A 19,775-nucleotide genomic window follows, 5' to 3' on the forward strand; every position below is an offset into this window, starting at 1 on the left:
GGTCTCAGCCAGGGGCCTGGGCCCTTGGAGGTGGGGAGGTGTTTCAGAAATCTCCCCTCCCTCCCCTGCAGCCACCTCCTGAGAAGCGCCTCTTGTTTACAATGGACTGGACCTGCCCACAAAGTACCCACAATACATCGCTCGGCCCTCCTGTCCCGGCTGGCACGGCCAGGCCCTGTGGGAAATTGCTGCAGTCAACAAGCTGCGCTGGCCTGTTGCCATGTGGAGCAGCTGGCACCTGCATGCAGCACCTGGGGGCGAAGTTCCCCGCCCCTCCCTGGCACAGGGCACCATGGGAGGGGCCTGGCAGACTCCAGCGGCGGCGACAAGCAGGTTCCTGTAACGCCACTGTTCGGAGAAGGGCCCAGCCCAGTTCCAGAGCCTGCACCTCCCCGGCTGTTCCCCTTGGCACCCCCACCATAGCCATCAGCCAGGACCCATTGCAATCCAGCCTACATCCCGGGACACAGCCAGGGCTGGCCTTCCGCCCTCTCCTGGGGTTGCATTAGCCCAATTCCAAGATGAATTGCCCTGTATTAGAGCTGCACCTAGCGGGCCCAGGAGAGATCAGGGGCCTGTTGAGCCAGGCCCTGAACAAACAGAGTGAGAGACAGAGCCTGCCCAAAGCCATGTAAACCAGAGAGATGGGGAAGGTTCATTAGCCTCATTCTAGAGGTGGAAACTGAGGCAGAGAGGGCAGTGACTGGCCCAGGGTCACCCAGCAAGTCCACAGAAGAGCTGAGAATTGCAACCGTAACACCTCCCCCCGGGGCTCCATGTCAGGGGACGTGCTCTGAGCTCCAGCCACGACAGTGCCAGTAGCTGCCTGGCCTCCCGCTCACCCCGGGCTGCAATCTGAGGCCTGGCTGGGCCACGCCAGCGCTGAGGAGGGAGCCAGTGCCGGATGTGAGCAGCAGCCCACGGCTCTGAACAGAGGCTGTAATTAAGCCAGGGAGCTCCAAAATGACAGGCACTCGGGCTGCATCTGGCCAGGGCTGCCTGTCATTTGGGGTCAGGGCTCTCCCCTAATGGGAAGGCTAGTGGGTTAATTTCAGGGTGCGCTTGGGCACTGTGTGGGGAGCACAGGGCGACGGCTGCAGAGGGGGCCAGCCAGGACGCTGGGAGGGGAGCCCCACCTCACATGGGGTTACCAAACCACGCTGATCGCTGCTGACCCTGCACAGGACAAGCCATTCCCTGTGTGCCCGAGATCACCAGCCAGATGGGATAAGGCCCATGCTAGAAGAACCATGGGGCAGGGGCCTTGCCCGCCTGGGGGCGATCTGAGCTGCCCCACTGTGTTTGGCTCATGCACATCTGGTGGAGGCATGCGTTCGGTGAGTTGGGGAAGGCTTGGCCCAACTCCCAGCTGCAGGGCCACCTGGGGGGGGGGACAAGTGGGGAAATTTGCCCCAAGCTCTGGGCCCCGCAGGGGCCCCCACGAGAGTTTTTTGGGGCCCCTGGAGCAGGGTCATTCACTCGCTGTGGGGGCCCCGGAAAACTCTCGCAGGGTCTGGGCCCCTGGAGCTTCTTCTGCTCTGGGTTTTCGGCAGCAATTTGGTGGCGGGGGGTCCTTCTGCTCCGGGACCCGTCACCGAAGTGCCCCGAACACCCGAAGCGGCGGGTCCTTCCGCCCTGGGACCCACCGCCGAAGTGCCCTGAAGACCCATGGCAGGGGGTCCTTCCGCCCCGGGACCCATCACCAAAGACACCAGGCCCCCTGAATCCTCTGGGCGGCCGTGCCCAGGTGCACCATCTCAACCCTCCCCCTGGTAATTTACACTGATGGGCAGGGCTGCGGGGCTGTAGCTGGCTGGTAGGGAGTTGGCATGGCTCTCCAGCACGTCTGTGCCTGAGCTGGGAGCGCTGCTGGCAGGAGGGCTGGAAGCTGTGGGCAGCAGGCAGGGCTGGGATCCTGCTCTGGAGGGAGGCCAAGGGCAGGCTGTAATGCAGCCACCTGGACGGATCAGGTGTATGGGCATGGCCTGCTCCTCAGGGGGTGGGGGGCTGGGAACTGCAGAGCGACCTCTCAGAGGAAAGGGGCTGGGTGTGGGGCTTGTGCCATGGGTCTGCAGGGCAGGGGAGCAGAGGGAGAGGGGCCTGTAAATTAGAGGGGCCTCGCCTGCTCCCCCTGGAGCTTTGGGACCTGTGAAGCTTTTTGCCTGCTTGTCCCCAGGCCCCGAGGCTCGCTTTGCCCCAAGCAGTGTGGATGCCTGGTGCTTTGGGGCGGGGGGCTAGTGAGAGGGGCTCCTAGCAGTCCTTGTGGTATGCGGGGGAGCTCTCCTCCGTACCCAACAAGACCTGCTGGGACCTGAGTGTCTGGAGTGAAGGTGAGGGTGGGAGGTTCCAGCCCGATCAAAGCCCCTGCCTGGGTTACTGAGTTACCGTGTTTCCTGGGTGCCCCTCATAGCCAGCGGGAAGATCGGCTGCCACCTGCCAGGCTCTCCCAGCACTGGCCCCTTTTGGAGGTCGCTGACCCGGAAAGCTGCCAGGTGCTCAGTGCCCACAGCAACGTGCTTGGGATTGTCCCGCATGTCCCTGTGGCCGCTCTACTGGAAGAGTGGCCGCGGGGACAGGATGTGCAGGGCACGACCCCCACATCCCAGCAGGAACCCTGGGGCTGATAGCCGTGGCGGTGCTGGAGGTCTCAGACTCCCAGCCTGGCTCCAGGATGGCTGTTTGCATCCTGGGACACATCTCTGGACGTCACCCTTCCCTGCACTGCCCTGTGCCCACATCCTGCGGGCGCTGCCCTGCCCAGATCACGCCCCTGTGCCTGGCGTGGAGCTGCCCAGCCGCAGGCGAGGCCTGAACGCCCCTTGGTGCAGCGCATCCGGCTGGGCTCAGCCCGGGCGAAGGCGCCCGGGGCCTGGCACCGCTGGCTGCCACCCGGGCACAGAGACCAGGACACCCAGGCCCGGCCAAGGGGAGCCGATCCCTGCCCTCCGGGGCGCACGTGGGAGGAGCCCGGCCTGGCTGCGGCCCCCCGGACCCTGCGCTTCGGGCGCCCCCTGGCGGCTCCGCGCTGCCAGCGCGCCCGGGGAACAGGCGGGGGGCGGGGTCTCGACTCCCAGCGGGAGCCCGGGGCTGGTCAAACGCGGGTCGGTCCGCGCCAGCCGGAGCCGGAACCGGGGAACTGAAAACGGGGCGAGCCCATGGCGCCGTTGGCCGGCGCGGGGCTGAGACTGTCCCCCCCGCCGGGGATCGGGCCCGCATGGCCTCCTCCGGCCCCCCCGGCTCCTGCTGCTCCCACGGGCCGGCCGTGCCCGGCGTGCACCAGACCGCGGCGGAGATGGACTTCGAGAGAGGTACCGGGGACCGGGCCTGCCCTGGCAGCGGGGCTGTCCCTGCGGGCCCTGGAGCCAGCAGCGGGAGATCGCCCGGGGGGGGCGCTGCAGCCCGGCTGGCGGGGGTGGGGTAGCGGCTCCAAATGGCTGGCGGGGGCTGGGGGAAGCTGCCCGCCTCCCCCGCGCCGGGCCTCAGCTCTCGCCTCTCTCTAGGGGTCTGGTCGGCTGCCCTGGACGGGGACCTGGGGCGGGTCCGGAAGCTGCTGGTGGAGAAGCGAGTGGATCCCAGCAAGCCCGACCTGGCCGGCTATACTGCCCTGGTGAGTGCCTGGGCCTGGGCCTGGGGACTGGTCGTGCCTCGGCTGGCCTCCAGGGGGCACAGCTGAGTGCCCTCCCCCCGCGGGGGAGCTGTGCCCTGGGCTGGGGACTCCCTGGGGCACATGCTGCAGGGTAACAGTGACCCAAGTGTGCTGGGTCTCAGCTCCCAGTGAGCAGACCATAGGAAAGATAGAAAATGTGGCAAAAGACCACCTTGGCTTAACCACGAGATCTTGCATGATCTAAAAAATACAAAGAAGTCATATAAAAAATGGAAACTAGGACGACTTACAAAGGATGAATATAGGCAAACAGCACGGGAATGCAGGGGCAAGATTAGAAAGGCAAAGGCACGTGCGTCTGACGAAGTGGGTATTCACCCACGAAAGCTCATGCTCCAATACGTCTGTTAGTCTATAAGGTGCCACAGGACTCTCTGCTGCTTTTAAAGACACAAAATGAGCTCAAACTAGCTAGGGGAGTAAAGGGAAATAAGATGACTCTTTATCAATACCTTAGAAGCACGAGGAAGACCAAAGACAGGGTAGGCCCACTGCTCAGTGAGGAGAGAGAAACAGTAACAGGAAACTTGGAAATGGCAGAGATGCCTACAGACTTCTTTGTTTCAGTCTTCACCGAGAACTCTGTAGGAATGGCTAACGTAGTGAATGCTAATGGGAAGGGGGTAAGTTTAGAAGAGAAAATAAAAAAAGAACAAGTTAAAAATCACTTAGAAAAGTTAGATGCCTGCAAGTCACCAGGGCCTGATGAAATGCATCCTAGAATACTCAAGGAGCTAACAGAGGAGGTGCCTGAGCCTCTAGCTATTATCTTTGGAACATCATGGGAGACGGGAGAGATTCCAGAAGACTGGAAAAGGGCAAATATAGTGCCCATCTATAAAAAGGGAAATAAAAACAACCCAGGAAACTACAGACCCGTTAGTTTAACTTCCATGCCAGGGAATTAAGTAATTAAGGAAATAATCTGCAAACACTTGGAAGGTGGTAAGGAGATAGGGAATAGCCAGCATGGATTTGTAAAGAACAAATCATGTCAAACTAATCTGATATATTTATTTGATAGGATAGTGAGTCTTGGAGATAAGGGAGAAGTGGTGGATGTGGTCCACCTAGACTTTAGTAAGGCATTTGATACGGTCTCGCATGATATTCTCATTGATAAACTAGGCAAATACAACTTAGATGAGGCTACTACAAGGTGGGTGCATAACTGGCTGGATAACCGTACTCAGAGAGTAGTTATTAATGGTTCCCAATCCTGCTGGAAAGGTATAACAAGTGGGGTTCCGCAGGGGTCTGTTTTGGGACCAGCTCTGTTCAATATCTTCATCAACGACTTAGATATTGGCATAGAAAGTACGCTTATTAAGTTTGCAGATGATACCAAACTGGGAGGGATTGCAACTGCTTTGGAGGGCAGGGTCATAATTCAAAATGATCTGGACAAATTGGAGAAACGATCTGAGGTAAACAGGATGAAGTTTAACACAGACAAATGCAAAGTGCTCCACTTAGGAAGGAACAATCAGTTTCACACATACAGGATGGGAAGAGACTGTTTAGGAAGGAGTACGACAGAAAGAAATCTAGGGGCTATAGTGGACCACAAGCTAAATGTGAGTCAACAGTGTGATACTGTTGCAAAAAAAGCAAACGTGATTCTGGGATGCATTAACAGGTCTGTTGTGAGCAAGACACAAGAAGTCATTCTTCCGCTCTACTCTGCTGTGGTCAGGCCTCAGCTGGAGTATTGTGTCCAGTTCTGGGCACCACATTTCAAGAAAGATGTGGAGAAATTGGAGAGGGTCCAGAGAAGAGCAACAAGAATAATTAAAGGTCCAGAGAACATGACCTATGAAGGAAGGCTGAAAGAACTGGGTTTCTTTAGTTTGGAAAAGAGAAGACTGAGGGGACATGATAGCAGTTTTCAGGTATCTAAAAGGTTGTCATAAGGAGGAGGGAGAAAACTTGTTCACCTTAGCCTCTAAGGATAGCACAAGAAGCAATGGGCTTAAACTGCAGCAAGGGAGGTTTAGGTTGGACATTAGGAAAAAGTTCCTGTCAGGGTGGTTAAACACTGGAATAAACTGCCTAGGGAGATTGTGGAGTCTCCATCTCTGGAGATATTTAAGAGTAGGTTAGATAAATGTCTATTAGGGATGGTCTAGACAGTATTTGGTCCTGCCATGAGGGCAGGGGACTGGACTCAATGACCTCTCGAGGTCCCTTCCAGTCCTAGAGTCTATGAATCTATGCTCCCATGGTAGGAGCTGCTCTCCGGAGGGTCCTGACCAGCCCCGAGCCCGCAGCCTCAGCGGAGCGGCCCCAAGGTCAATGTGTTGGCCTGGGACAGAGTGAGACCATGGTGGGAGGGGGTCCGGGGTGAGCACCAGTGGGGCCAGGGCTGGACTCACGTGGAAAGCTCCGGCCCCATAACCGCCCTGTCACTCAGACTCACCCAGGTGCAAGAGAAGGGGCATGAGGGCACCGGGCATTTGGGGGAGGAGGGTTCCAGGCAGCAGGTGCCCTTGGTGCCAGCTGGCTGGGTTCGAAGGGGAGAGTGGGACGGGATCCAGCCTTGTGATCTCATTGCCTGGCCCCCACCCACCTATGCCAGCTCAGCTGGAGGGGGGATTGACTCCAGGCAGCTGACCTGGCACGTGTCTGTGTGTGGATGCTCTTAAATCTGTGTCCACCTGCCTGAGCGCAGGTCCAAGCAGAACCCCCGGGTCTGGGCCCACGCAGGCCACGGCTCACACCCACTGAGCTAAATCTGCTCTCCCCGTTGTGATGTCTGCATGTAGACAAGGCCTGGGATTTAATGAGCTGGCTGAGGGCTTGGCTGGGAGTTCTCGTGGTGGAGGGCTGGTCGGATTCCCTAGAGGATGCTGTTCCCCTGGGGGAGAGCGGGCAAATGTTACCTACCCAAGGCCACAGTGCTGTGTGCCAGTGCCCTGCATGGTGCTAAAATGCCATGGCTTGGATGGGGGATTAAATGGAGGTTCTCAAACAGCTAGATCACCTAGAAACTTGTTTTGTGAGCTGGGCTGTGTCCCTCCCCAGAGCCAGCTGCATTTCAGTGTCCTTGGGCCAGGTGTGCAGTGGGCTTTGAGGTGTGGGAGGCGGAAGGACCTGTGTACGGAGGTGGTTCCTGAGGCACCCTCTTCCCTGTGTTTCAAAGCACTACGCCAGCCGCAACGGGCACGGCGCCGTCTGCCAGTTCCTGCTGCAGAGTGGGGCCCGGTGCAACGCCCAGACCCATGGCGGGGCCACCGCCCTGCACCGAGCCAGCTACTGCGGCCATGTGGACGTGGCCAGGCTGCTGCTGGCCCATGGAGCTGACCCCGGCATTGCAGATGACGATGGCATGACAAGTTTGCATAAGGTGCGGGGCTGGGGCTCCTCCTTCCACTGTCCCCTTGTGCTTCCCTGTTGCCCACAGGGATCTCGGTGCACACCACCGCCCCCTGCAGGCAGACCTGTCCCAGCAGGTGTCGCTCGTCCTCTGCTGGCTGGAGCAGACAATGCCACCCTGTGCCTGCAGCTGGGAAAGTCCTGCTCTAGCTCCTGTTTGCGGAGCAGCGGGCTGCAGGTCTGTTCCCTGGGCCGAGGTGGTTCGACTGGAGGCTATGGGCGAGGGGGTTGCAGAGTCAGTGCCCTGTCCTGTACCCCGCTGGGCTCTGGTTCTCTCCCCTTTGCTGACAGGAGACGTCTCCTTCCTCCCTGGGCATCCTGGTCTAGCGAATACTCCCCTAGGGTCTGTGCCGTACCCTGCCCCCTGCCCCACGGGAGCGTGCCCCCTGCCCTCAATCCTGCTCTCCTTTCACAGGCCGCCGAGGGAGGCCACCGTGAGCTCTGTGAGCTCTTGATGCAGCACAGTCCGGTATTGAAGGGCATCCGGGACAGGAGGGCCAGGAGAGCATGTGACCTGGTCCCCAGCAGCGGCACCTTGCGGGACCTCCTGGAGACCTGAGGGCAGCGTGGGGGGGGAGGGGGTGTCACCCTGCACGAGGGTGAGCTGGCTTTTGTCTCCCCCTCTTGGCCTGCCGTGGGATTGCAGCATCCTGGGCTCTGAGCGTGCAGCCCTGGGGTGATCTGGGCATGCGCCCCACTAGGTAGCTGCTCTGGGGAGCCTGCTGCAGCAGCAGGAATGGGGAACGGGCAGATTTGGGCAGGGAAAAGGAAGGTGCCACTATAAACCCTGTTCTGGTGTCACTGGCTGGGGGGAGCCCGCCCAGGGTCTGAGGTCAAGGGGACTCCAGCGACACTGCAGGACAGCAGGGTTCCTGGGCAGCTGCAGTGGCTGGTGGCTGGGTGGGACTCTGGGGGGCAGGGAGGGGTCTGTGTCCAGCCCTCTGCATGGGCCAGGCACCACTGCCCAGGACCACACATCTGGCAGGAAGCTGAAGCAGCCATGTTGGTTGTGGACATTGCCCAGGGCTATTGGGCTCCGCTGGGAAGGCAGAGGCACTAGCTACATGCAACTGGCGTGTGCTCAGTACCATGGACCCCACACGGCAGGGGCTGCAGGCTCCCAACCCCTGGAAGGAGGAGTCTGACTAGGGTGAAGGCCTGTGGCCTGCTGTGTGCCCAGAGCAGAGGGCAGCACGGTGTCCCCTGCTGGGATTTCTGGCCTGTCGAGGGCTGCCAGGGGCTCCTCTCTATAAACCTGAGCTGGGGGAAGAAGGGGGGTTGGGATAGGATGTCCCCCGTCTCAGGCCTATTTCAGTCCTTGGCACTGAGCTGGGGAACTGGAGCCCCCAAGGACCTGGTGACAGGATGTCGGGCGTCAGCACCATTAACTCTTCCCTGCCTAGTCCTGTGCCCTGTCTGTGGGCTGGTGGTCCCAGCTGCTAGGGGCTGGTCTCTGGGGTCTGGCAGGGCATGTCTGCCCTTTGCTGGGGAAGAGGGGTTAGTGCCCACCCCAGCCCTGTGTTGCCCCCTTCTCTATCCACTTGCTGTTCTGCCCAGCCTCCCCAACACACCTCTGCCCGCAAGCCCTGTGGGCCTGTTTCTGGCAGGAAGCAGGGTGGGAGTGGGATCCTGCAAACATACCCTCCCCACTCACCCACAGCTGGATTGGAGGGGAGCCCAGACCCCTCCACATCTATTGCACAGTGATCTGGTGGGGGATGGGGTGGCTTCTTCTATGCCCCTCTGCATGCTAAAGGGACCCCCCCCACTATAGGCCTGCAGAGATTGGGGGGGGGGCTGCCCTGTCCTCTCTCCCAGAGAGGTCCAGCAGAGCCCCCCCCAAACTGGGATCAGTGGAAGCTGCATGGGGAGGCACAGGGGCTGGAACATGGCTGCTGGGCCTCAGCGATGGCCAGCAGCATCACAGGCAGCGGGGCCAGTACTGACCTATGGGGGAGAGTGCCCCCTGCTGAGCGCCTGATCTGATCCCCATAGCACAGCACCCCCTAGTGCCAGCAACGATCTACAGAGGAGAGTGCCCCTTGCTGAGCACCTGCCCTGCTCCCTGCAGCACAGTGCCCCCTGCTGAGCACCTGCCCTGCTCCCTGCAGCACAGCGCCCCCTGCTGAACCCCAACCCCACTCCCTGCAGTATATAGTGTCCTTGGGAGGTGCCGTTTCTGGGGGGCGGGGGACATGCTGGCAGGGCATCAATTCATAATAAATCCCTCACAAACTGCACCGTCCCTTTTTTGTACAAACTCGCCCTGACTCCCCTACCCAGAGAGGGGAGCGGTGTGGGGCAGGGACCGGCTCTGTTCTGTGTCTGTGCAGTGCCTGGGGCTGAGGCCGAGGGGCAGCGTGGCCGGGGGTTACCTGTCAGACTAGCCCGGCAGGGGAGCCGAGTTCTAGTCTTGCCCCGGCCAGGCCTGTGCCTCAGTGTCCCCGCTGGGGTGTGGGCTAGTGGCTGCCGGCTGCCGGCTCTGACGCTAGGAGGGCCCGAGGCTGTTCGTGAGGCTCTCTGGGGAGGGTTGCCCGGTCGGGGCACCCCGTGGCAGGGCCCTGTGGGACCCGCACCGACCCCTGCGCGCTGGGGCCGGTTGGCCCGGGCCGGCGCTGCCCGTGTCCCGCTGGTGGCCGCTCAGGGGGAGCCCGGGGCGGAGCCGGGCGGGTCAATGGGGTGGGGGCGGACCCGCCGCTGGGATAAAAGCAGCGAGGTGGGGCCGGCCTGTCGCGGGCGGACCATGGAGCTGATCAGCGTGCAGCAGCTGGTGAGCTGGGGCTGCCCTGGCTTGCGGCGGAGCGCAGCGCCCGGGGCACCCCCCCTGTGCGGGGCAGCGGGACGGAGTCCGGGGGGGATGCTGCGGAGTCCTTGAGTCCCGCGGGCTCTCGCTAGCGGCCCTGTCTAGCGCGGCTGCCGCGCTCCACCCCAGAGGTGGCTGCATGGGCAGAAGCCCTGGCTGCGGGGAGAGCAGCGGGCCGAGGCTGGGTATAGGGCGGTCCCCGCTGGACTCTCCTTAGATGGGGGAGGGGGCCTCTGGGCTGACCCGGTGCCCGACGGCGGGGGCTGGTTATGGGGCAAATGTTTGCTCCCAGCAGCCCAGCCCCCCCACCCCCAGAGAGCGCCAGGACCTGGTCTCCAGGGCGCTGGGCTGTCGCTTCGCTGGGGCCAGATCCCGGCGGGGGGGCCCCCTGGGCTGTCATCCTGCATTGCAGTGAGGTGGCAGGTGGGGTCCCCTTCCACCGCTGGGGCTGGGTTTGTGAAGATGTAGCTGAGGGGGGATGCAGGGAACTGTGCAAGGGAGCTGTCCCACCTCCAGGACACACCCTGCCCTTGTGCTCTCCTCAGGTGTCCCTAGGGTGACCAGATGTCCCAATTTTATAGGGACAGTCCTGATTTTTGGGTCTTTTTCTTATATAGGCTCCTATTACCCCTCAACCTCTGTCCTGATTTTTCACACTTGCTGTCTGGTCACCCTAGGTGTCCCTACAGGGTGGGTCTGGTGGGATCCCCTTTGCGCCTCCCCACTCATGTGGGGCTGGGGTGTGGCTAACGTGCCAGGGCTGGTGCTCGGTGCCACGGGGTCTGTCTGGGCGGCCCCTTGGCTGGTCCCTCTTAGCTGGGCCCAGGCCGCTGCTGTGGGACTGAGTTGTTGCTTTGTAGGTGTTTGCCCTGGTCTCGCCAGGGTGGGCTGGGTGCCCCCTGCTGCCCCTGTCCTCTGCAGCCCCTGGCCCTGCAGGCTTGTTGGCACTTGTTTGCCCTTGTGCAGCATCCGCCACACGTGATGTTTATTTCACGCTGGACCCACCAGCCCCTTTGGGGGGGGGTATAAATAGGGGCTGACGCTGGCCAGGGCCAGGACAGGTGCACGGCCCCACAGGGCAGCAAGGCACGGCTGGAATGCCAGCCGCAGCCAGCGGGGCGCCCGGGCAGCAGTGACAGGAGATGGCAGAGCAGGAACTAGACACCCCCCTTCCCCTGGGCTGGGGAGGCCGAGCCAGCCAGGGAGAGAGTGATCCGGGGAGAGCCATGCACAGCCCAGGGCCAGGCCTGCCAAGGGCCCAATCTGGGAATGTCCTGTTCCCACCCCCGCTCAGCAGAGCCAGGAGTGACAGCGTTCATGGGGAGCTGAGCAGAGCACTTCCAGCCTCCTTCCCAATGCCCAGCTCTGCCACTGACCCACCATGACCCCGGGCAGGTCCCTCCTCTGCTCTGTGCCTGTTTCCCAGCTGTAGAGACGGCCTGGCCTCGCAAAACCCCCATGGGTTTTAATTTATGTTCCGTGCCTCCTTAGCCAGCCAGTCTCCATCCTGGGGCCAGATGGGAGCCAGCGCCCCCCAGAGGGGAAAGGTCCCGTGTCCCATTCCCCACCCCCCTGAGTCTGCCGGTCCCTGTCCTGGGGTCAGATGGGAGCCAGTGCCTCTAGGGGGTAAAGGTCCCAGGTCCCATTCCCTGCCCCCATGAGCCAGCCAGTCCCTGCCTTGGGGGTGGATCAGAGCCAGTGCCCCCCAGAGGGGAAAGGCCCCGCATCCCATTCCCACCCCCTTGAGTCAGCCAGTCCAAGCCCTGGGGCCAGATAGGAGCCAGCACCCCCTAGAGGGGAAAGGCCCTATGTCCCATTCCCTGACCCAGCCAGTCCAAGCCCTGGGGCTGGAGCTGGTGCCCCCCCAGAGGGGAAAGGCCCCATGTCCCATTCCCCACCCGCCCTAGGGCTGAATGGGAGACACCGCTCCTGTCTCCCAGTCCCTGCACCCTGAGCCAGCCAGTCCCCACCTTGGGGTCAGATGGGAGCCAGGGCCCCTAGGGGGTAAAGATCCCAGGTCCCATTCCCTGCCCCCATGAGCCAGCCAGTCCCTGCCTTGGGGGTGGATCGGTGCCGGTGCCCCCCAGAGGGGAAAGGCCCCATGTCCCATGGGGATGCTCCATCTCCTACACTTCATGCCCTGGCTGCACCCTCTACCTTTCCTGCCCCTCTTCTCCCCAGGTAAGTGGTGACAGGTATGAGGGGAAGGTGCGGGCCTTCGAGGTGCTGGCGAGGGGAGCAGCACAGGAGCCCGAGGGCTGGCGGCATGGTGTGGCTGGGGTCCAGGATGCCATCCGCGAGGAGAAGCAGAAGGTGAAGGAAGATAGGAGGAAGAAGGTGAGCGGCTGGCCCCTGGCAGAGTGGGAGGGGCACATCTCCGGCTCCAGGGGGCAGGATCCTATAGGATCCGTAGGGTCTTTCCCCAGTCCTGGCGTCGCTCCTCTTGGCAGAGCCTTTCTAGCTCTGTTAACTCTGTGCTTGCTTGTCCTGCTCTGTGAAGGGCAGAATGTCATTTGGTGCCCCTCACTCCCAACCCACAGCCCCTATTACCCCAGCCCTGTCCTCCCCCACCCCCATCTCTGCTGGAGCCCCTCACTCCTGACCCGCAGCCTCTATTACCCCAGCCCTGGCCTCCCTCACCCCCATATCTGCTGGAGCCCCTCATTCCCAACCCACAGTCCCTGCCGTCCCAGCCCTGGGCTCTCGCTCAGCGGACAGCACTGTAGTATTCAGCAGTGGTCTCCCTAGGCTGGTGGAACCAGGTGTCTGGGTGTTTCTAGCTCTCCCCCGTCCCCCCCTCGTCCTAGAATCTGACCCCCTTGAACTGGCTCTGTGCCAGGAGCTCAGACGGACCTAGATGTCCCTGGGGGGGACCCTGAGTGCCCCAGTTTCTGTCCCGTGCTCAGGACAAACGCAGCTGGGTGAGGCATGGCCCAAACTCCTGTCCGCTCTTCTGGGCGGCTGGTGCCGGCTCCAGGCACTGCTGGCTCTGCCCTGACCTGCTTTCTGCCCTCCCCCTGGCCAGCTTGAGACACTCAACAACTCCCGGGTGCGGCTGGAGAGTCTCCAAGACCTGGAGGCGATTGTGAGGCTGCGGAAGCAGAAGAGGAGCCGGAAGAGGGTCCGCCCCAAGGAGCCCAAGCCCGAGCCGGCTGTGCTGGTGAGCGATGCCACTGCTGCCCAGCCTGGGATGGGAGCTGGCCACAGGGGGCTCAGGTGACTTGGTCCCAGCCAGCTGGGCTAGTCTGGAGCCAGGGACCCCCTGCTCTGGCCCCATCAGTGGTGTCTGGGTCATGGCTCGCAGGGGGTTCACATCCCCGGCCACATGCAGGCTGGGGCTGCCCTCGGGGCGGGAATGGGAAGGATGCTGACAAGATGCTCTGAGCCAGTTGGGCAGCACCCCGGGGGAGGGCACTGCCCAGGCACTCACCCCTCCCTGTCTGCCCTAGGCCGAGCCTGTGGACACTGCCCGGTTCCTGCAGGCGGTGCTGGAGAATCAGGTTCCCATGATTGACAAGTACCTGGCAGACGGTGGGGACCCCGATGTTCACGACCAGGTGTGTGTGTGTGGGGGGGGTCTGGGGCTTTAACCCAGGACGTGCTTTCAGCAAAGTTGGTTATTGTCACAAGTCCAGCCTGCCGCTGAGCTGCTCCGGGTGCCTTGGGACGTTCGCTGCTCAGGCTGATGCTCCGTGGCCGGGGGGACCCAGCTGTGTCCTTTGACTGGGTGCCCCCAGCAGAATGCACCTTGGGCAGAGTGTGCACAGCCTGCCACAGGGTGTGGGTAGGGACCAGGGATCTAGCACCTGGAGCGTGTGTGTGTGTAGGGGGGAGTGTCACAGACTCACAGATCGTGCCCACTCGTGGCCCTGTGCTGTCCGTGAGGGGTGCCCCTTTCAGTGCAACAGCCCTTCTCAGGGCTCCACTCTCTCTTGGGGTCAGTCCCCTCTGCCTCCTGGAGCCACACCTCTCTGAGCCTTAGCACACCTGTCTCTCCTCGTGGGCCCTCGCAGGGAGTCCACTCACTTTGGACCCCCGGGTCCTCCACCCCGCTGAAGGGGTTGATGCAACCCTGCTGTCTAGATGGGAGTGACTCTCAGCCAGCATAAAACAGGAGGGTTTATTGAGCGACTTAACACAGCACAGGAAACTTTCTGACCCTCAGGCTTGGCCTCCTTCAGCTCAGCACAGCACATCCCAGTCTCCCCTGCATTCAGGTGGGCTCTGCCTGCTCCCCCTCTCCAGCCCAGAGCCCCCATGCTTCCCAGCGGGGCATCTGAGATCACCGACCCCAGGCCCCACCTCTGTCTTCTTTCCAGATAAACAGGGTCGCCTGTCTCCTCTCCACCCCCTCACTCTGGCTGGAACCGGCTGGTTAGGTCATGGGGTCCTCTCTTCGCAGCCCATTGTCCTCCCACTGGACAGAACTGGCTGTGACTCCTGAGCTGGGTCTCCAGAGAGGGTAGGGCGTCAGGTCACCAGTCGCTGGGGTGTCCCTCCTCCAGGCCATTGGCTGGGGTCCCAAGTTCCTTCTCTGGTCCTCTGCAACAACAAACTCCCTCTCCGCTCACCTTGTTAAACCAGTAACAGCCAGGGGCACTGAGTCCCCCTCCCTCTGCATGCAACCCACTGGAAAACCATGAAAAGATAAGAAAATCCCCCACTTCATCACAGGGGGGATCTAGGGCCTCTGGAGGGGGTCATAGAGCTTAAGGGCAGATGGGACCAGCTCACCCACTCTGACCCTCTGTATATCCCAGGCCACCAGCACCCACACACCCACCAACCAAAGACCGCAGCCCTCAGGAGCCTGGGTTGGCATGTGCCCCAGAACTGAGGTGCCTGGTGCCCCACAGTGGCAGGGATGATGAAGTGAGACACACCCAGACAACCTGGCAAGGGATCCACCCCCCACGCTGCAGAGGAAGGTGACAAGCCCCCTAAGCCCCTGCATCTGACCTGAGGGAAACAGGCCCCTAGTGAGACCTGGGGTGTGAGCCAGACCTGGCCAGTCACACGCCTGAGACAGCGAGAGCTCGGTGCCACCAGAGTCTGGCCCTCCCCGCTTTGGGAGAGGGAATCAGCGCCTGGAGTGTGTGCGTGTGTGTGTGTGCGTGTGTGTGGGGGGGGTGGATCTAGCACCTGGAGAGCGGGGAGGGGGGGACTAGCAGAGGGGGGAGCAGGAGGGATCTAGCACTGAGAGCGGGGGCGTGGGGTTGTCTGTTATCACGTAACCTGGGTCTCTGCTGCAGTTCAGGTGCACTGCGCTGCACTGGGCCTGCCTCCGGGGCCATGCAGAGATCGTGGACAAGCTGCTGGCAGCTGGAGCCAAGCTGGAGCCCAGGGATATGGTTAGTGAGCGAGCATCTGGTGCCCACTGACCCGTCCCCCTCCCCCTGCCGGTTCCCATGGCCAGGGCATGCAGTGCAGTCAGAGCCCCCTGGGTCCTGCTCTGAGAGTCATTCCCAGATCTGGCAAACCTAGAAACCCTCCTGGGCGCGGTGACCTGGGGCCCAGAGTCTGTGTCCCCGAGCAGCCCCGTGCTGTGGTCTACAGGAGCTTGGCGCCTGACTCTGCCTTCGCTCTGCCCAGCTGGAGGCCACGCCTGTGCTCTGGGCCTGCCGCGGGGGGCACCTGGATGTTCTCCAACTCCTGCTGGACAGAGGAGCCAAGATCTCCACGCGGGACAAGGTGAGCGGCTGGAGCTGGCAGCCGAGTGGGGGCAGCACCGGGGCCTCTGCCATGACTAGGAGAGCTCCTGCTCCCTGGGCTGTGTGGCTGAGGGGTCCCTCTGGGTACTCTGCTGGGGGTTGGGTTTCCCTGGGGCTCTGCCCCTCACCCACCAATGGGGCAGGCTCCTTCCCTGCTCTCTGGGTCCCGTTTTGATGCCAGCCTTGGATCTCATCCTGCGCCTAGCCACCTTCCCTACATCACTTCATCCACACACCTCTATTTCCCGTCACTTCCTGTCCTAAACTGGGGTGTGCTGTAGAGGTGAGCTGGATCAGCAGGGAGAGGGGCTCCTGCCCTGCCCCAGGCCTGAGATCTGTTGCTTGGGCCCCTCGCTCCTGGCGCTGGTTGGGGCCTGGTCCGAGCTCCCTGCCCAAACATGCCGTGGGCAGCTGGGGACCCCAGGGAGGGTGTAGTGTTGGCAGCTGGGCATTGAGGGCTGTGGTGGAGGAGTGAGCATCCCATGGGGGGAGACTACCTCCCAGCGAGGCCATTTCCAGGGGTGCTGCCATGATAACGGGCCCTTGTTCCCTGGCAGCTGAGGAGCACGGCGCTGCACGTGGCCGTCCGGACGGGGCACTGTGACTGCGCTGAGCACCTGATCGCCTGTGGGGCTGAGATTGACGCACAGGACAAGGTAGCGCCTGGGGCCTGAGGCCCTACCCTTGCTCCATGGAGGCGCTGTCCGGAGCCATGGGCGGGGGCCCTGGCTGATGCTCCAGGGAACGGGGGGTGGGCTTGTACCCTGCGCTGGCCAGCTGGGTGCTGCATGGGTCCCCAGAGCCAGCTGCATTGCAGCAGGGCTGTCCATCAGCAGGGGAGGGGGCAGTGCCAGGCATGGGCCCTTGTCCTATGAGCTGCCTGTGCCTTTGGCTGGCAGGAGGGGGACACGCCCATTCACGACGCCATCCGACTGGGCCGCTTCAAGGCTGTGAAGACCCTGCTGATGTATGGTCCCAACCTCAATGTCCGGAACCAGGTGAGCACCATGTGGGACTCCCCCAGGGGCAGCTCAGGAGGGCAGGGGCGGTAGAAGACATCCAACTTCAGGGGCTTGGTCTCCTGGGTTCTATCCCAGCTCTGGGAGGGGAGTGGGGGCTAGTCAGTTGCAGCACGGATGGCTGGGGCCTGGACTCCTGGGATCTTTCCCAGCTCTGGGACCGTGGCCAGGAGCTCATGCTCAGATATGGGACGAGTGTTGTGAGCCCTGCTCAAGCCCCTCAGCCCAGTTGTTCCTGCCCCTACTGCAGTCTTGGCTGATTGCAGGAGCCCCTGGGGAGAGCTCCCCACATGCTGCCCCCAGCTCTCTGCACAGTCCTGCCCTGCCCCCTCCCTGGACTGCTTGTGTAGAGTGGGCGTTGGTTCCGTGGCGGCCGGCCTGGCCGGAGCAGTGGCAGCCTAACAATGTCTGCTCCCTGCAGGAGGCCTTGCGACCCGTGGACCTGGTGAAGGATTGGCAGAGGGGCATCCGGCACACCTTGCAGGCGTGTGCCGACCGGCAGCGCCCCCCTCGGCCACACTGATGCAGCAGGACCAGCATTCAATCCCCTCCCCAAACAGTGACCACTGGGGGGTCTGGATGCCACCCTAGTGCCCTCTGCAGGCTGTGCTCATCCCTACAGGCTTTCATACCTGACCAGTAGATTGGGCCACCTGTCCTTTTGGGAGGCCTGCGGGGGGTGGGGGTGGTGAGGTTTGACCCTGACACTCCTATTCCTGGTTGTATGGGGATGTGTCTCTTTCCCTGGGGCCCTGGGGGAAACTGAGGCATGGAGAGGCTAAGACTTGCCCATGGCCACACAGCCAGTTAGTGGGAGAGCTGGAGATGAACCCAGGAGTCCTACTATTTCACCCAGCCCCACTCCAATCACGAGGCACCATCTCCCCATGGCCCACACCACAAGGAGAGGAACTGCTCCAGGGTCTGAGCAGGCCCCCTTCCCCTTCTGGGGAGGTGAGCCCTGTGGCCTTCCCAAGGTGGTGCTGGAGGGAACACTGCTCCCCCCTAGGGGCAGGCACCTGCTGCACCCCAGGGTGATCCCCTGAGTTCAGGAACAGGCTGAGCCAGCCCTGGGGGTAGAACATGGTGCAGTGAGGTGGGGCAGCAGGGCTGGGCCCAGACCAGCACAGCTTCCTGGCTGATGGAGGCAGGCAGCTTGCGTGGTCTGGCCTTGGCTGTCTCATGGTCAGTCTGTGCCCTGAGCCAACTTCTGGCCATGGCTGCCCCCTAAGGGTGTGCAGGCCTGGCCTGCCCCCCAGCCCTCTGGGTGGCAGGGCCTGGTGTCTGAGGAGCTCCTGCTGTTGCTCCCCCCAGCCCCTCACCTCTGCCCATGGCCAAAGAGGCAGCTGCACCCAGCCTCCTGTAGCTGTGAGGGAAGCCCCTGCCTTACCCTTACCCCCAGCAGCCTGGCTGTGCGTGCCCCCCGCCACGCGTGTCCCCTGGGCTCAGGCCCCACACAACAGCTAACAGCAGCAGGGTAGGACATGGCTAACAGCTGGGTGGGGGGGGAGAGGTGCCCCCTCACAGCCTGGCACAGGACAGGCATGGCCTCCTTTGTTCCACCGGGAGCGCTGCTGGCCCAGGAGGAGCTGAGCTGGTTGACACCTGTGTGGGGATATGGAGGCTGGAGCCCAATGAACATGAGACCGTCCAGCCAGTTAGCCTGGAGCCAGTCAGCACCCACCAGCAGCACACCGAGTCTGCCCTGACCCCAGCCTGCCCAGCATGGTCCTGGCTCTTCCCCAAGCCCTAGGAGGAAAGTGTCTAGGCTGAGCGGGAGATGGTCCTGCTTCTCTGCTGCTGGCCTTGGGTGAGTCCTGGCGCCTGCCTCAGTTTCCCTATGTGTAAAATGGGGCTAACAATGAATGGAGCCAGCTTCTGGGAACCCCAGGTTCATGCCCAGCCTGTTGGGCAGCTCTCGGAGCCACAGCCTGCCCCCTCAGCGCTGCAGGTCAGGCTGAGACCACGAGGAAGCTGCTGTGGCTAGAGCATAGCCCCTGTGCCCCCTCTTACACATGCTGGCACGGGCAGCACGTCTCCCCCCACCAGAACTGGTACCTGGGTGCGAATGGAGCTGGACTCACACTCAGGGGCATCCAGCCTAGGAAGGTGCCTGCAACACTGGTGTAGCGTAGACAGCAGCGTGGGCTTGGTGCAGGGCCTGCGTGCCTCCCCCCCACCCCCAGCCTGGCACTAGTGCCCTTAGCAGGGCCCCCAGCAGGTAGAGGCTCTAGTTCCCTGCTGGGAGGGTAAGGAACCCTGTATCCAGGGCTGGGGGGTGAGGTTAGAGGAGACGCTCCCTGAACCCCTGCCCTGGCTCCTGCCTTAGACTACAGCTTCCTGTGCCAGTCACTGCCTGGAGCGGCCCCACCTGTGCCCCAGTACTGCTGGGATGGGCACAGGCCAGAGCAGGTACAAGTGACAAGGCAGCAGCAGGTACAGCAGGGGATCTGCCCTAGCTGCAGCCCCCAGCTCGCTGCAGAGCAGGCTCCAGGCCTGCGGGTGCCCAGCCTGGCCCCCAGGCGAGTGAATAAAGCTCCAATCCAAGCAGCGGCAGTGCCATGTTCTGTGCCCACCCTTGCTATGCAGGTGCTGTGCCAGGGCAGCAGAGGGCTGTGCTATGTGGGGCAGATGGGGGAGCTGGATCACAGCTTGGTTGGATCACACCAGGTACTTTTGGAAGGCAGCTTAGCAGGGGGAGGGGCACCCGGCTCACAGCCCCTCCCTTTTCCACACACTGCACCTGTCTCCCCCATAACTGCAGGGCAGCACTGCAAGAACTGTCCCAGCAAGCAGCCCCTGCCCTCTCCAGCAGCCCAGCCTGGCCACCTCCTTTCACTGCAGGCAGCTGTGCAGGTTTCAGAGGGAGGGGGCCAACACTGGGGAGGGAAAGCGACTAGCCTGGGCCCTGGGATGGGCGTTTCCTGTCCTGTGCCAGAGGGGGATGGGTCTGCTTGTGTGGGTTAACCCAGGGTGGGGGAGGAGAGAGGTGCCCCTCACAGAAAGCCCCATCACAGGCTGGAGGAGCCTTCACAGAAAACCTTTTCCTCTGGCCGAGACAAGCCATGACAGGTGTGCAGGCCTGGCCCCCAACCCCCTGGCTGGCAGGGCCTGGTCCCTCCCTGTACTGGTGCCTGAGGGGCTCGCAAGGGGAGGGTGGGAAGGGGAACAGCTCTCCCAAGAGGTGCCTACAGCCCCCA

General features: G+C 62.4%; 2 protein-coding genes across 2 annotated transcripts; both read left to right on the forward strand.

The window, feature by feature from the left end:
- Window positions 1-3,063: 3,063 nt before the first annotated feature.
- On the forward strand, window positions 3,064-9,280 carry ANKRD39 (ankyrin repeat domain 39). The gene is made up of 4 exons (XM_050937598.1): window positions 3,064-3,308; window positions 3,501-3,607; window positions 6,810-7,013; window positions 7,458-9,280. The coding sequence occupies exons 1-4, from the start codon at window positions 3,215-3,217 to the stop codon at window positions 7,599-7,601; spliced, it is 549 nt and encodes a 182-aa protein (XP_050793555.1). The 5' UTR covers window positions 3,064-3,214; the 3' UTR covers window positions 7,602-9,280.
- A 480-nt stretch (window positions 9,281-9,760) lies between these two features.
- On the forward strand, window positions 9,761-17,321 carry ANKRD23 (ankyrin repeat domain 23). Its single transcript, XM_050937554.1, has 9 exons — window positions 9,761-9,812; window positions 12,027-12,182; window positions 12,871-13,005; window positions 13,295-13,402; window positions 15,098-15,196; window positions 15,438-15,536; window positions 16,114-16,212; window positions 16,456-16,554; window positions 16,997-17,321. The coding sequence occupies exons 1-9, from the start codon at window positions 9,786-9,788 to the stop codon at window positions 17,096-17,098; spliced, it is 924 nt and encodes a 307-aa protein (XP_050793511.1). The 5' UTR covers window positions 9,761-9,785; the 3' UTR covers window positions 17,099-17,321.
- The last annotated feature ends 2,454 nt before the right edge of the window (window positions 17,322-19,775 follow it).

The sequence above is a fragment of the Gopherus flavomarginatus genome, chromosome 2 (assembly GCF_025201925.1).
Source record: "Gopherus flavomarginatus isolate rGopFla2 chromosome 2, rGopFla2.mat.asm, whole genome shotgun sequence".
Classification (NCBI taxonomy): domain Eukaryota; kingdom Metazoa; phylum Chordata; order Testudines; family Testudinidae; genus Gopherus; species Gopherus flavomarginatus.

Excerpts from the sequence above, each read along its gene's own strand:
- ANKRD39 (XM_050937598.1), top strand. The coding sequence starts at position 3,215 with ATGGCCTCCTCCGGCCCCCCCGGCTCCTGCTGCTCCCACGGGCCGGCC. Across the intron at positions 3,608-6,809 it reads TGGCCGGCTATACTGCCCTG|CACTACGCCAGCCGCAACGG; the intron begins GTGAGTGCCTGG and ends TGTGTTTCAAAG. Across the intron at positions 7,014-7,457 it reads GCATGACAAGTTTGCATAAG|GCCGCCGAGGGAGGCCACCG; the intron begins GTGCGGGGCTGG and ends CTCCTTTCACAG.
- ANKRD23 (XM_050937554.1), top strand. The coding sequence starts at position 9,786 with ATGGAGCTGATCAGCGTGCAGCAGCTG. Across the intron at positions 12,183-12,870 it reads AGGAAGATAGGAGGAAGAAG|CTTGAGACACTCAACAACTC; the intron begins GTGAGCGGCTGG and ends CCCCCTGGCCAG. Across the intron at positions 15,537-16,113 it reads AGATCTCCACGCGGGACAAG|CTGAGGAGCACGGCGCTGCA; the intron begins GTGAGCGGCTGG and ends GTTCCCTGGCAG.